This window comes from Diabrotica virgifera, chromosome 10 (genome assembly GCF_917563875.1).
Source record: "Diabrotica virgifera virgifera chromosome 10, PGI_DIABVI_V3a".
NCBI lineage: Eukaryota > Metazoa > Arthropoda > Insecta > Coleoptera > Chrysomelidae > Diabrotica > Diabrotica virgifera.
Genome location: NC_065452.1, coordinates 7,051,268 through 7,066,704, shown reverse-complemented (window position 1 = coordinate 7,066,704; position 15,437 = coordinate 7,051,268). Strand labels below are relative to the sequence as shown.

The following is a 15,437-nucleotide window of genomic DNA, read 5'->3' as shown; positions in this document are numbered from 1 at the left end:
GGAGGTGCTTTTAGTGCATAAACTTTCAATGTATGTGGCAATTTTATGTTCAAAAAGATAACGTTTATTTCCGTTCTTAAAATAACTTCGTTAGGTTATTTACAAGTAATATTATTCATATTAATATAACAGATTAAAAAACTCGACAGATATTTTGATCTAAGAATAAAGAATGTTAAATATGAATTAAAGAAAACTAGTATATATTTTTATTAATAAATCATATAACAATAATCATTTTATGGGATTTGTTAGCAAAAGATCTGCCAGCATCAACAAGTTGTATTACCAGAAAATGTTATTGAAGGAGAGTACCAATCATTATGATACAATATTTTCCCAATGTTGCACGCTTGCGGTCTTAAGAAGAGGAATATCGCCTGTCGTCTGGCAATATATATGAATATGCCCTCACACCTGTGCTTACCAAAAGTGATACTCCCTCGCATGCATGTTAAACATTCACGACCATCTTTATTGTAATACTAAATTTAAAATACTAGACAAACTTGTCTAAGACTAGGTACGTCTATTCTTGCATGGTTTCATTCATAAATCACACTGCATATCGTACCGTAGCAAGGTTACCTATGTAAAATATGCTCTTTGTCTCTAACATTTACTAGGATAACATGCAATCCAATGTTAAATCGTATAGTATGGTTTTTCGAATTCCGAAATTTCGAGTGTATATAAAATGAATAAAAGAAACTTCATTGTAGAAAGGTTATAAAATTAGAAAAGGACTTTCTACATTACTATTCGTGTTATCTATGTCCAACTGTCTTTACAAAACTACAATCACTAATTTTAATATTAACACAAGCCCGCTTTCTATTCCAAATAGTTTACTTAGTTATAAGGACTTCTAAATCATGGGCTTAGCAACCAAGGAATCTGACTAGGGAAAAATTTCCTAGTACTGTTGCGGATCAAATGCGATGTGCCCTTCATTACATAGATACTTAGTGTCTGAAATAGAACCTCCCTGTGAACCCTTCCAAAACTAAATCAGTAGCCTTTACTAATAAGAGGAAACTTACTGGACTGAGTGAGTTGAAATTATTTGTGGAGGAAGTAGAACTAACCAATGAGGTCAAGTATCTAGGGGTAACCTGGACACCAAATTCAATTGGAGCACACATTATTAACAATATAACCAACAGAGCTATGCGACTCTTCTGGAACGGCAGACGAGTTATACGAAAAACCTGGAGATAGAAACCGAAGGTAATCTGTTGGTTATACACATCAGTGATAAGACCAACAGTTACTTATGATTCAGTACTTTCTGGTGGAAAAAGACGGCTTTGCAATCTTGTGCCACTTCTCCCACCACACTACAAAATCAAGCGCTTCTAAAGAGTCTTGAATGAGCTGAAAAATAGTATGAATGAAGAGATTCTATAGAGAAATAGCTGAATGAAGAGATTCTAAAGCTATCAATAAGGAAATTGTTGGCCTTCGTTGAGGCCACAGGACTTTAAAACGTATACTGAAATGTAAACTTGTAATTTTGCAAATCAATCATTTTTAAGTTGTACCGTGGTTCTATCCCATAGATTATCAGTGTTTTTATCATTATTAGAAAGGTCACTTTTGTTGAATAATATAACCTTTGTGATTTACTAATAGGACAAACAGTAACTAACACAAAGTTTTATTGAAAGTAATAAGTATAGTATACGGAAGCTGATATTTAACTTCTTCTATTCATTCATTCATTGGTAATAACATTTGTTGGATAATGATTAAATCACTAGTTTAATTTGTGGATCATATACTGTCGAGTTGTTTAATTCTGTCAAATTAATTGTTTTATGTCTAGATTAGAAACTTTTTAATTTTTTACGTAAATGCCAATTATCCTACTAAAGCATATTTTATTTTTTACTTTCACGATATACGATGCATGCGTCATTCTGAAACTTCAAGACAATGATTTACAGTTGTTAGTAAATAACATCAATACGTATAATAAACAATGCGTAAATGCTGGAATTTTCTACTGGGCTTTCACAACTTTTCCAAAATAGCTTTGGGTAATCACAATCTGAATTCTATTTAACAAATTGCATTTATCAACATCTAGAAAGGTAGAAATAAGAAGAGCTAAGTATATTATGACATTACAGTTTCAAAGATATAATTTCCATATACATACATATTTCTCTATAAAACAATTAAAAATAAGCACATGATACTTTCACAACATTTATTATAATTTAATGTCACTACAGATATTTCGGCAGAGTGCCTTTCTCAAGTGATGTGTTTTTACTATGCATCTACACTTCAAAGTCTGTAACTGAATATGTTGAGGAGTGGGGAGCTGTTTGTCACAAGTTGGTCATTCAGAATTATTGTATCTGTACTTTTTAATTTATTAATTTCCATACATTCTAATAAATATAGCTTAAGGGCACCCAAAGTTAACAACGACATTGTTAACATTATGTCACATATCTCTGTAACCAAAGCACTTGGATACCTAGTTTTTTTATTTTGTAGTGCAGGGTAGATTTTTGTAAAGTTGGAGTGAAAGAAACATTAATTTTAAATTTTTTTAAAATACTCCTACAAAAAAACACAAAAAAGTTTAGATTTTATTTTTTATTTTACTTGTTTTTGTACATTTTTCAATAAAACTTTACGCGACACTTAATATTGTCCATCTACAACTACTGTAAAAATTTGGACCTTCTATCATCTATGGATCCAGAGATATTTGACATCAAAAGTTAAAAACCTAGTATTCGGGAGATCGCAAAAACATAAAACACTCGTAATAGGTTATAAAGCTACCGGTGCACGGTAAGTTGAGTGCAGACGTTCAGAAAACAAATAATTTTGTAACCATGGATATTTTATACTATAATTATTAGTCCATAGAAATAAGGTTTTTGTCGGGACACTTGAGCAACCAGGTTGCAAATGGATTTTTTCGGTACTAATTAATATACCTAATACATTATAAATACAAAAATGCCCGTCACAGTTCGGACGAGAAACTTAGTTATTAACAAATAAGGGTAAAAAATGGCAGTTTTTTCGTTTAAATCGCTACAGGTAAAAATAGGGTAATTAAATATCTTATTTATAATATTCTTCTTTTTGTAGATGAGCCAAGGTTTAAAATGGCACTTTTTGAATTTTGGTCAGATCCTTTTTTGTTTCGGAAAGTGCAAAATAAGACTAACATTTCAAAAATAAAAAATGTGCTATAACTTTTGCGAAAATGGCCTTAAGACTTTCATATTGCACGAAAATTTGAGTCAAACATTCCATATAATGTACAAAAAATTTTAAGACGACTCGTCAATTAGTTTAAATTTTATTCAATTTGTTTATCGCAAAGAGTTATATTAATTTTAAATGTTATTCTGAACAATAACATTTCGCAATGTTATTGTTCAGAAAATAATAATGACATAGCAATTCCGTGGAAACCGCATGCAAGAATAATAGTTATGTTTTTAAAGCATTGAAAAAAATCATTAAAAAGTCGTTTTTATCACTCCGAAAAAAGTTTAGTAAAATAGAGTAATTTTTGGCTTCTAAACAATTTGAATAACTTTGTTAATATTGACTATAGAGTAAATCTAGTTTAGGATTTCAAAAGCTGGTATTTTATACGAATTTTCAGAAAAAAAACTTTTTGCCTAGGTTAATTAGGTTCAAAGTTAGCCACTTTTATTATTTAATTCGCAGTTACTTCTATCTACATAAAATTCTCCTGTAACAGTGTTAGTTACCATACTACTCCGAAACGGCTTGGCCGATTTTTATAAAATTTTACACGTTTGTCCTGTAGGACGTTGAAGAGGTTTTAATATATTTTTTTATACCCATAAGTTATAAGGGGGTTGCCCCCTGACATTTTTTTTATTTTTTTGGACAAAATTATCTACCTTAAATGACGTAGAATTAAAAAATACATACAACCCTTAATTTTCACTCTTCTATCACCAACCCCTATTTGTTAATAGCCATCTATATATTTACATCTATAAAATTCTCCTGTCACAGTGTTAGTTTCCATACTACTCCGAGATCGCTTGACCGATTTTTATGAAATTATATATGTATATTCGGTAGGTCTTAGAATCGGTCGTAATCCATTTTTTATATCCCTGAGTGATAAGGGGAGTTCCCCCTAACATTTGGTAATGTTAGGTGGGGTTGTGTGTACATAACGTACTCTATAAGACTACGAGTACATACAAATTAAAAAAAATATCAAAATCCATCAACAAGTTCCAGTGATATTAATCGGAGCATATGTTTGCAGAATCAGTTTCATTTTTTGAGTGCACGTATTTTAGTAATTCCCCTCCGCCGACCACGAATTAATTCCGTTCGGACGCCATTTTTAAAGCTTTATTAACCACTTTGTTGAGGTTCAAAGTTTACTCAAACTTTTACACATAACCTATATATCTTCAACTTCAAAATGGCTCTAGTTAGGTTGCTTAATTGTTATAAACAAAGTAGCCGTCAATTAAATAAAAAAGTGGCTAACTTTGACCGTAATTAACCTAGGCGAAAAGTTTTTCTTTGAAAATTCGTATAAAAATACCAGTTTTTTAAATGCCATTGTAGTTTTAGCCTACAGTCAATAGTAACACAGTTAATCAAATTGTTTATAAGCCAAAAATGACTCTATTTTAGTAAAATGTTTTCCGAGTGATAAAAATGACTTTTTAATGATCTTTTTAAATGAGTTGAAAATATGACTATTCTTCTTTCATGTTGTTTTCATAGAATTGCTGTATCATTATTATTTTCTGAACAATAACATTGCGAAAAAAAAGCTCTCTGCGATAAACAAAATTGAATAAAATTTAAACTAATTGACGCATCGTCTTAAAAATTTTTGTGCTTTGTTTGGACTGTTTGGCTCAACTTTTCATGCAATATGAAAAAGTTCTAAATTCATTTTCGCAAAAGTTATAGCAAATTTTTTATTTTCGAAATTTTAGTTTTATCTTGCAATATCCGAAGCAACAAATAAATGGACCAAAATTTAAAAAACGGTATTTTAAACCTTGACTCATCTACTAAAAGAAAAATATAAATAAGACATTTAATTACCCTATTTTTACCTGTAGCGATTTAAACGAAAAAACTCTCATTTTTGACCCTTATTTGTTAATAACAAAATTTCTCGTCCAAACTGTGACGGGCATTTTTGTATTTATAATGTATTAGGTATATAGTACCCAAAAACCCATTTGCAACCTGGCTGCTCAAGTGTCCCGAACATGGTATATTTTTGCCTTATTTCCCTGGTGTAAATGTGTTATATATCGTAGGAAAGAGAAGATTTCAGATAATAATTTTCAATCATAACACAAAAAAGTTAAAAAATTAATTTTCGGACTTTGAGTGCCCTTAAGGCCTTTATTTTGAACATGAAGAATTTGATACTATTCATTAAAATAATGATTATGATCTAGAAGGTGAAGTGCGTATGTAGAATTTGTTTTTCTATTACTGAAAGCCTTTTTGTGATCTGCTATGCGTTTGTCAAAGGTTCTATCAGTTTGACCGATGTAAGTTTTTGGGCAGTCACCATATGTCAGCTATTATACACCACTCACTCTGTAATTGCTTTTTCTTTTGGCTCTTATTGTTTTTAATGTATTTGTCTAACTTGTTAGTTCTGAAAGCTGATGTTATTCCTTTCTTTTTTATATGTTTCAGAACTTACAACAACCTGGGCAAATACATTAGAAACAATAAGAGCCAAAAGAAAAAGCAACTACAGAGTGGTGTGTACAAACTAACTTGTGGTGACTGTCCGAAAACGTACATCGGTCAAACTGGCAGAACTTTTGACAAACGGATAGCAGAACACAAAAGGGCTTTCAACAATAGAAAAACAGACACTTCTACATACGCACTTCACCTTCTAGATCATAATCATTCTTTTAATGAACAGTATCAAATTCTTCATATTCAAAATAAAGGCACTAAGCTATCTTTATCTCTATGGAAATTAATAAATTAAAAAGTACAGATATAATTCTGATTGACCAACTTGAGATAAACAGCTCCCCACTTCTCAGCTTATTCAGTTAGAGACTTTAAAGTCATATATCACTTGAGAAAGGCACTCTGTCGAAACAGCTGTAATGACATTAATTTATAATAAACTTTGTGGAAATATTGAAAACAAAAGTTTTCAGTGTTTTATTGTTAGATAAAATGAATTTCCTTCAAGTAAACGGTCAAATCCGTCAATTATTTAAAATTTAAATGATACTCAGTTTAATAATTTTAAGTTTATTTTCTTATTTCATTATTTTGTTTCTATTAACGCAAAAGTAAATAGAGATTTTTGAAAAAAAAATACTTGTGGGAAAAATGATAGCGATATGATAATGAAATAAAAAATAGCAAATATATAAACAGCTTGTAAGTACTTATTCCACCGATAAGTTTTTAAAAATTTTATAAGAACACATTTACATAAAAATACGCAAAAGAACAGCCAAAGCCATCTTGGAAAAGCTGTAGTGTGAGTGATCCGTTCTGTGGAAGACACAGTGAATAATTCACACGTTAACCGCTAGAGGCGGTGACATTTTTAATTAAATGCGGAAAGAGAAGAAGTTATTTTAAGAGACATTTGCAACGAGAACCGGTATTTGAGCTATTAAAATATTGACATACATGCATTATATTTATATCCATATATACATGCCACACAACTAGCTGTGGGCGCATACATACACGTGAAAGGAGACATTTGAGTTTGACAGTATTACTGCCAGAGCAAAATGTATTTGTGTAGAGCCATCATGCCATGAATTGGAAATTGATTGAGGCGGGTCAAAGCTTTACATATATCATTTTTTTGCAGTCTATTAAGCTGGATGCCTCCAGCTGTTGTCAACAAATAATAAAAACAGTCGATTTTGAGTCCGAAATACTGTACAAATTATTCAGAATCTTGTCATGTACTACACAAATTTAAAATTCAAAACAATCTTTTAATAAACACACTCAACATGTACATATTTTTGAGTTGGGCCGATATATAGAAGATAAATGATGTTGAGAACATTGAATAGGTCTATACCCTGTTTTTAAGCTAGTAAGAGTAATTCAAATTTACCGCGCCATAATGCTTGTTTGTAATTGGTCCTCCCTCAGACCAGTTTACTCCACTGTTATGAAATTTTGACACTATTGGCATTTCATAGGTTAATTAGGTTATATCGGCGATTTTTTGTGTTTTCTGCGTTTTCCTTTAATTTTTAGTTTGTTTTTATATAAAAAACAGTTGTTTTTAGAACTCTTTAGCGACGTATTAGTATAATATAATATTTATGGATTACCGTCGAAGGACGATATGATCAACCAAAAAAGATGTATTTGGTGATTTTTCTCCTCCTGGTATAAAAACAAGCTTCTTTGTAAACATAATTTCTCTTTAATCGTATATTCTTTTATATAGATTTTGACTACTTGCCATGATATGCATTATATTTCTAATCTTTGATCAATCATGATTAGTTAGCAAGATATTATGTGCTTTAGTTTCAATACTACCAGAAATAACACTTTTTTTAAATCTCTATTAATGATTAGCTGCTTCTTTTATTCTGATAAGTTTGTCCCCGTTTTATATGAGAATACCTTAGTGCTTCCAAATAGCATCTTTGCATTTATTCTTCTTTTTAACCTCTAGTATATCCAGTCAGTAAACTTTACTCTTCCTTTTGCGTAGCATTAAAAACAAAATTGGAAGTACAGCCTTCAAGCATGAAGCGTGTTAAACAATGGTAAGCATTTTTTAAATTCATGGAGACCCGCGCTTTATTAATAGCTCTATTAGATCTAGGTCGGCTATCAGTAGTTTTTTACGACTTTTCTTTTAGACGATATCTTGATTTCTCTTATTTTCAACGTTTCCTTGATCGCAAGCTTTGCCAAGACTGTTTTTTATTTTTGATGTTTTGTAATTTAAATTTAAAGCTATAGTATAGGTATAGTATAATATTTAAAATTATAGGCCAAACTGACCACAGGTGTATGTTCTCAAAAAAAACTTGATGCAGAGATGTTTTTTCCTCGTTTCAATGAGACAGCCATTGGTATAACAAGAACCTTTTAAATGTGATTCTTATAACTTTTAAAATGGTTTTCACCCTTATAACAGAGTTGTTCTTTTAATAATCATGTTTTTTGTGACTATTACTATTCCAGGAGGTATTTATAACCTCCTATAAGACGAGGCTCTGAAGATAACATGTCATGCTGAAAGTACTTGGCTGATTTTAATAAAAAAAATTTCACACTATCAAGTTTTTTGAGAACATACACCTGTTGCCGGTTTGGCGTATATTTTAGAAGTGTATACAAATCATAGTCTTTTTCCAATTTTAAAATAGCTAATTTAGACTATAATGATATAAACCAAGAACTTTATGTAACTGAAATGGAAAAACAAGGTAATACCATCCTTATATGAGTACGATAAGTATAAATGGCCCAATCACGAAAGAAACATGGCATAAGTACTGCATGAAATAAATTGGTTTGAGAACAACAAAAACATAAAAAAAATGATCTGTGGAAATTTAAAGATATGATCCTATGGCCCTCATACAAGTGACTTTGTAAGTGTTCTAAACACTAAATTGCGTTAAGTAGATCATCTTGATTTATAAAATGAATGTAGAATCATGTTGCAAAAGTTAATTTTAATCACTGTATATACTATCAATCATTGTATATCCGTGTTAAAATTTTCTAATTTTGAATTTTGAATTTGTGTAAAACACAACAGTTATTCTAAATAATTTGTTCTAATATGTGGTGTATACTAGTCGGGGAACAACATTTTCAATTACTTTATTTGCAACAATATAAATTAATTATATGCCTATTAGAGGGAAGTGACTATTAGTAAAATTTCCTGGATTAGTTGAAAATGGCTAGCACTATATTTTAATTTTTACTGCCTTATAAGATATTATTTCCATAATAAACTTTAAGAGATATACTTTTATGTATTAAAAACAAAACACGACAAAAAGTAACGGAGATACGCAATAGAACTTACCAAGGAAACATATTTTGAGCAAAATTAACTTCTTGAAATATATTCAACAAAACCCCTTGACGTTACCTAAGACTTAGTTTAATGCTACAATTTTTTAAGCAGTTGATACTGCTCAAAACAGAATAGGTTTGCATATAAATTCGAAAATGTTGGTCCATTAGTTGAAGAGTTCATTCAAAGGACTTGTGCCAAAGTTACCAAAATGTTTAAGACAACAATGACAAACAATGGTTAATAAAGGTATTCATCAACTTGTTAAGAATCTGAATACATTTTACCAACAGCATTCATTGCTGTCAAAACTTTTAGATTAATTTGTCAGTGCCTTCCAGAATACTCTTATGTATACACGAACAAAACTTGGCATAAATGTCCAGACAGACAACACTGCTTGGATATCGGTGCCTCGATTTTAGGCCAGTAATCCTAAAAACTTACTTTTTCATCAGGCACCAAAGCTTTCAAATTTCCACTTTTCCTTTTTATTATTAGATTAGTTTAAAAAGTAATTATTTGAACAATTTAAAGTTGGGTCTTTAGACGAAATTTAGCATTATTTAATTTGGTTTTAGTTGTTAGTTCACAGAGACTCAAATTCATAAATAATTTTCTACTTATTATATTAGCCCATGTTGATGGTCACATATCCACTCTACAGAGACGCAAGAAAAATTAGATAAGTGAAATTAAAACATATTTATACAACAGCACAAATGCTGTGAAGATACTGAAATATATGTTGTTGACGGTTTCTGATCATCCAAGGACTATTTCTTTAACTTCTGATAATATTTAGCACTTATTTAAGATTTATTTCCAGATTATTTTTTTAAGAGGAATCAAGAAGGCTGAAGTGCCTCAGAAAAAGTGATTTCATATAGGAGTACTGGTCTATTTGTAGCAAGCAGTCAGATCTTGTCATACCGAGTGATCAGGATCGGGATTAAAACATTAAACTTGCAAAATTTTCACAAATCAACACAATTTAAATTATCTGAGCACCACTTAAAACACACACGAATACAATATTTAAATACATACAGTTTTACCAGATATTCGTTACTTTGCTTACGTGATTTTGCCCCACCTGTATGTATGTATATGTGGGTATTAGTAAACACACAAAACTTCGTAAATCTTATAAATACACATAAAAATATACATTTTAACACAACTTAGCTACTAGAGTAAAAGTAACTTCCTCTATTCATAAATCTTTATTAAAAAGTATAGATATATTCAAAACAGTGTTAGAAAATCAAAATCATAGAAAGTACACTTTCTCTATATCTATATGTACGAAGAATGCCTCATAACTGCCACAACATTCAAAGCTTTACCTGGTAAAGGTTTTCACCATCATAAAGTTATTGAAAATTCTTATTTTCATTATTTATCTTAGCAATAACCTTTAAATCCGCTTATTGAGGTTAATATACAAATCGTCATGGTTTCTCCATTGTAAAAGTATATAAATGTAAGTTACATAAACAACTATAGTGCCTTGACTTATGCATAATTATGGTAAGCGGTAAACCAAGCAATAAACACAGCGAAGTTTTAAGAAGATTATTTAATTGGGATGTAAAGCGGCCCTTATAACTTACAAATTTTCAACAATAGAAGAATTATAAGAGGGGATTATTTTTTATTACTTTGCCATCACTTTTAAAAGGCCGTTAGGAATGAAGGCACTATATTTGTGAGCCTTCTATACCTAAATACGTTTATTTGAACATTACTTGATAGAAATTAATTTAAATAGTAAGTTGCGCCATGATCAAGGTAAATATTTTATTTCGCTACTTATATACCCCATGGTATTACTTGAGGAAATCATATATTTTAATGGATTAAGGCTGTAATTTGATGTTCACGTCATAATATTTTAGATTTGCTTGTTTTTAATAATAGTATACAATCCCCTTGCTAAGTGCTGGTGGTGTCTGTAATGGTGCATTGTTTTCAGGTTTTATAAGCCGTGGATTAGAATTATTTCTCCTTGAAATTTCACCTGCAATTAGGCTAGAGACTATCAAAAAGGATTGCTCACTGTTCGAGATGTCAACAGACAGTTGTATAACAGTGAAATAAAGTATACATAGACTTTGGTAACTTCTGGCTCAGTTGGAGGCGTAACGTCATGGAAGAAATAATCCCACACCATGGTTAATCAACTCAGAAACCAAGATATCATTACAATCATTGTTTACAAGGAGATCATGCACTCATATGCTTCAGCCATAAATTAAAGCTCCAGTAAATTACTGATGGTCATCGACGGTCTGGCGAAACTAGCTGAACCATCTTATAAACGAATCTAGTTCGGCTGAAGCTTTATACAAAGCAGTATACAGCTATATACAAAGATTTAATCAATCGAATTTAAACTCATCTAGAGCTAAATAATACAGTACAAGTAAAATCTCAATATATTTAAGTATTCTTTGTCGCAGAGCGATCTTATAATGCAATTTGGACATTTGCAACCAAGTTGTAGATATATAGGTTGTCAGAGAAAGTTAGACTAATGATTATGCAAAGCAAATAGCAGCCATTCGATATAGATAATACTCTACGAAGCATGAAATCTCTTAAAATTTTAAGGTGTCCTCATTGACGAAAAATTTAGAAAAAGTCTACCTCTCAAATCGCGCTTTGTTTCAAATCGTGATTTGAATTAATTTTAAATTATTTCTTTTGAATACCAAAAACTGTGGATGTTGTGAAAGTATTCCTGCATGCTGTCTATATGGACATTTCATATGTGTTTATAGTTAAACAGAACATGTATAAATGTGAATAGCCACATATAGATATAGACGTTTCTTTTACAATTCAGAAACTTGAACTTTTGGCTGAAAACAAGCCTCTACATAAAAAAAAATTATCAACAACTCTAACACTATGTGCAAAGAGACCCTGGAATTCGGTTAGAAAAGCGTTTCAAGCAAAAACATTAATTTTTTAAATTTATTTGTTTGGCAAGGTCATCTAATTTTTTATTAGCGGCCAAAATACTACAGATGTTTCACTGTTTCACTGCAGCTTAGTAAAACAGTATAAAATCTGGAGGAAAAAGGAAGAACAATAGGTCAATAACAATTTTAATACCTGACAACTCCAGAAAAACTTACACTTTTATCCCATATTTTATTATAAAAATATTAAAAAGACCTTTTAAGAGTACATAAGGGTTTTTAAAATTCAAAGAGTTCTTGTTATGGACATGACTAAATAATTATTTAGTAGAGTGTTATAAATACAATAGCTGCCACATAAGTGATATATTTTTTAACAAATCAAATGAGAAGCTTGAAATCTTTTAGATAATACAATGCATTTTCATACAATAATGTACCATTTAGTCATGAATGTAGTTCATCCATCTTTTTAATAGTTGCCTTTGTGATTTCTCCTAATAGACTCCGTATTTTTTAATTCTCTCCGTATTTGCCCTTACATTTTGTCTCTTTGGTAGTAATTATATAGTATGACATTTTTGCCGGGGAGATCCTTTTGGAAAGGTTCCGGCGCCACTGCATCTTTAAACCTGTTTGAAATGACTAGTGTCGATGCACACTAGCCCAGGGCGACCGACGGCTTTACGTACCCTCCGAAGCACGGTGAATGGCTTGTATCATTTTTAGAAATGAAAATGTTGTTGATGCCGAGATTCGAACTCCTGCGCTCTTGCCGCTAAGCTACGGCCGTTCACTCTTTGGTAGTGAATACACATATTATTACTACCACATTTCACAAATATTTCGCGTATTGATCGTGTGCCTATTAGTATTGAATCCGTTGTTACTCTTGAGAAGTTTGTCATTCTCCTTGTTTTGTTTAGTTGTTTTCCTCCCTAGTATTATCTCTGAAACTTACCGTTTCTGCTTCGTCGCGTTTTAGGTATTAATTTCTCTTATTTAATACATATATTTTTTACTTCCTTAATGAACTTAATGTGTTCATACTTCCTCTATATCTCGCCGTACGCCGCATACAGCGTTACCCCATACATCGTGTCTGTATGCTTTATATAATAAATAAAGGTTCGGTTTTTTATTCCACGCTGAACTCAGCGTGCAACTAATGTATAAACATACAGAAGTGACGTACCGCGTTACGCTATACGCGACGTTTATTGGGGACCAGCGCCTTACTGTGATTTAGCGAAGTTATAAACAATAGTGGTAAACACTAATATTTTGCCTTACCTTTGTGTACTTTTATTTTTCTCGTTCTAACTGTTCCTGTACCTATTGTTTCTTAGTAATCTCTGTCAATACTGTATCGTCTGCTCTCTTCATAATTTATCAAAGGCTTGTTTAAAATTTATTCACAGAAAATGCATCTCTGTGGCTTATTGGTAAGTATCTCAATTCACATTAAGATTTACCTAATTTGAAAATAGTTTTTCTCTAAATTCTAAACTTTGATTATTGTCGTTTCATAATAATTTTACTTTGCTACGGTCAATTTTATTAAATATTTTACATAAAACTGACTTACATACAACTTTTCCATTGAAATTATTTTGGAGCTTAAGATTATATCTGTTATACAGCCAGTTATTTTTCCAACTCCAAGGTTACTGAGTTAAAGTTATATGATATGACACGTTCATAGAATTGTCTAATTGTTAATATAGTTCTAGAAAAATATATCACATGTCATACATTTTTCATGTTATAAGGTCATTTCAAATTAGAAAACAACTGAAAGAAAAAAGTACTCTCTAAAGGTCAAACAATATTTCCAATAATATATTTTGTATATGGCGAAAGTTTGTCAAGTATAAAAAAACAACTAACATGAACAATGAACATGTTATAAAACAATGTTACCACCTGCTCTTAAAGGATATTCTATAAAAATAGAATCGACAATATTCGGCTGAGCAGTCGTTTTGAGCGATCTTATGCATCTGTGAAAATCACCAAAAAATAAAAACACATGCATCATGCAAAAATAAAAACAAAAAACAAAGAATATTCACAGCTTAGTACATGTACATTTGGGTGTTATTTCTTTGAACTCACCTAAAACTAGTATGGGCAAAGAAAAAACATAAAATAAAACAAAAAGGACTAGACGAAAACGTCTACTTTACTACTGTACTAAGCCACCAGGTTCAAATAAAAACAAAAAGGAGAAAAACAAAACCACCAAAATAAATATCTGTCTCACAATGACTGAGAGTACAAAGAGGGAGCAACATGGAGTAATTTCTACGCACAGAAATATTAAACTTTATGTGCAAAATAACAAATTAATTAAAGATTATGTGATTAAAGTAGGTTTTCTTCTTTTTAAAACATGTATATACAAATGTTTATCTTTTTTATAATGCATGCTTCTAGGATTCCCTTAGCATTTCAATCTCTTCTTAGCTTGGTCAAGATCATTTTAGATTCTGGGTTGTGGGTGTACAAGCGCTATTTTTACGTTTAGTGGCAAAGTACATATTTTAAAACGTTTATAACACATTGTTATATGGTCTTCAGTACTTTGTGAACTAGTGATAATTGTTATATTTTAGGGATATCACTATCATTGTTATATTTTTGTTTCACACAGATACTTTCTAAATCATTTAGCAGAGAAATCTGTATGCCATTATTTCTATGAGAGTAGCTGATCTCAAAATATTCTAAACTGATTATAGGTAAGGTAGGTATTTTTTTATAAACAAATAGGAACGACATCCACCAAGTTGCAGCCTAAGCGGACTCAACTAAGCATGTGCACCTAAGTACTTAACCTGGGGATAGCTGCGGCATATAATATGTACATATATATAAAGTTGGTCTCTGTCTACATTTTTTACCAAAAGGGAAGTCTTCTTGGTGTCTACTTCTTATTTGTTTTTCTTTTTCTGATATTTAATATTGACTTGGAAGATGTCAATTTTAGCTTACTATTCATTGTTTTTTCAGAAGTCACTAATAGTAGTAATTCTTCTACTAGAGACGGAGTGATAATACAGTGAAATACTTTTTGGCTACAAAAAAATGGTGTAGTAAATCGTTATTTTACAAATAAAGATCTAAATCTGTGTTCATTACGGTATAAGTTTATTAAACTTTGCTCCTTTCATCGTGGTTGATCCCAGACGCCATGATGAGATCAGATAAAGCGCTGCCAAACAAACGAACAAGAGCGAACAATAGCATTATGAGTACATAGCGGACAGAAAGATGGTAGAAAAGCGGCTTACAGCTTGGTCAGTCGAGCTCTTGCTGTATGGAACTGGAATCAAACGTTCTTGTAATTCACCACCTATCACCTTCAAGAGTAATAAAGGGCACGTTAAAGAGTGGTTCGATAGACAGTGAGAGACACATACAATAGAAAATAGTGC

At 31.1% G+C, this 15,437-nt stretch overlaps 1 protein-coding gene across 3 annotated transcripts in view; it reads right to left on the bottom strand.

Moving 5' to 3' along the window:
- LOC114330054 (plasma membrane calcium-transporting ATPase 2) overlaps positions 1-15,437 on the bottom strand; it is a 631,040-nt gene that overhangs the window by 19,934 nt on the left and 595,669 nt on the right. The window contains exons 16-17 of one of the 3 annotated variants that reach the window (XM_028279358.2): positions 15,294-15,362; positions 10,149-10,163 (exon numbers count right to left, since the gene is read on the bottom strand). The exons of 1 other annotated variant lie outside the window; for it this stretch is intronic. In XM_028279358.2, the coding sequence (XP_028135159.1) occupies positions 10,149-10,163; positions 15,294-15,362 (84 nt within the window). The remainder of the gene's footprint in view (positions 1-10,148; positions 10,164-15,293; positions 15,363-15,437) is intronic. One more of the 3 variants, XM_028279359.2, reaches the window with a different exon arrangement.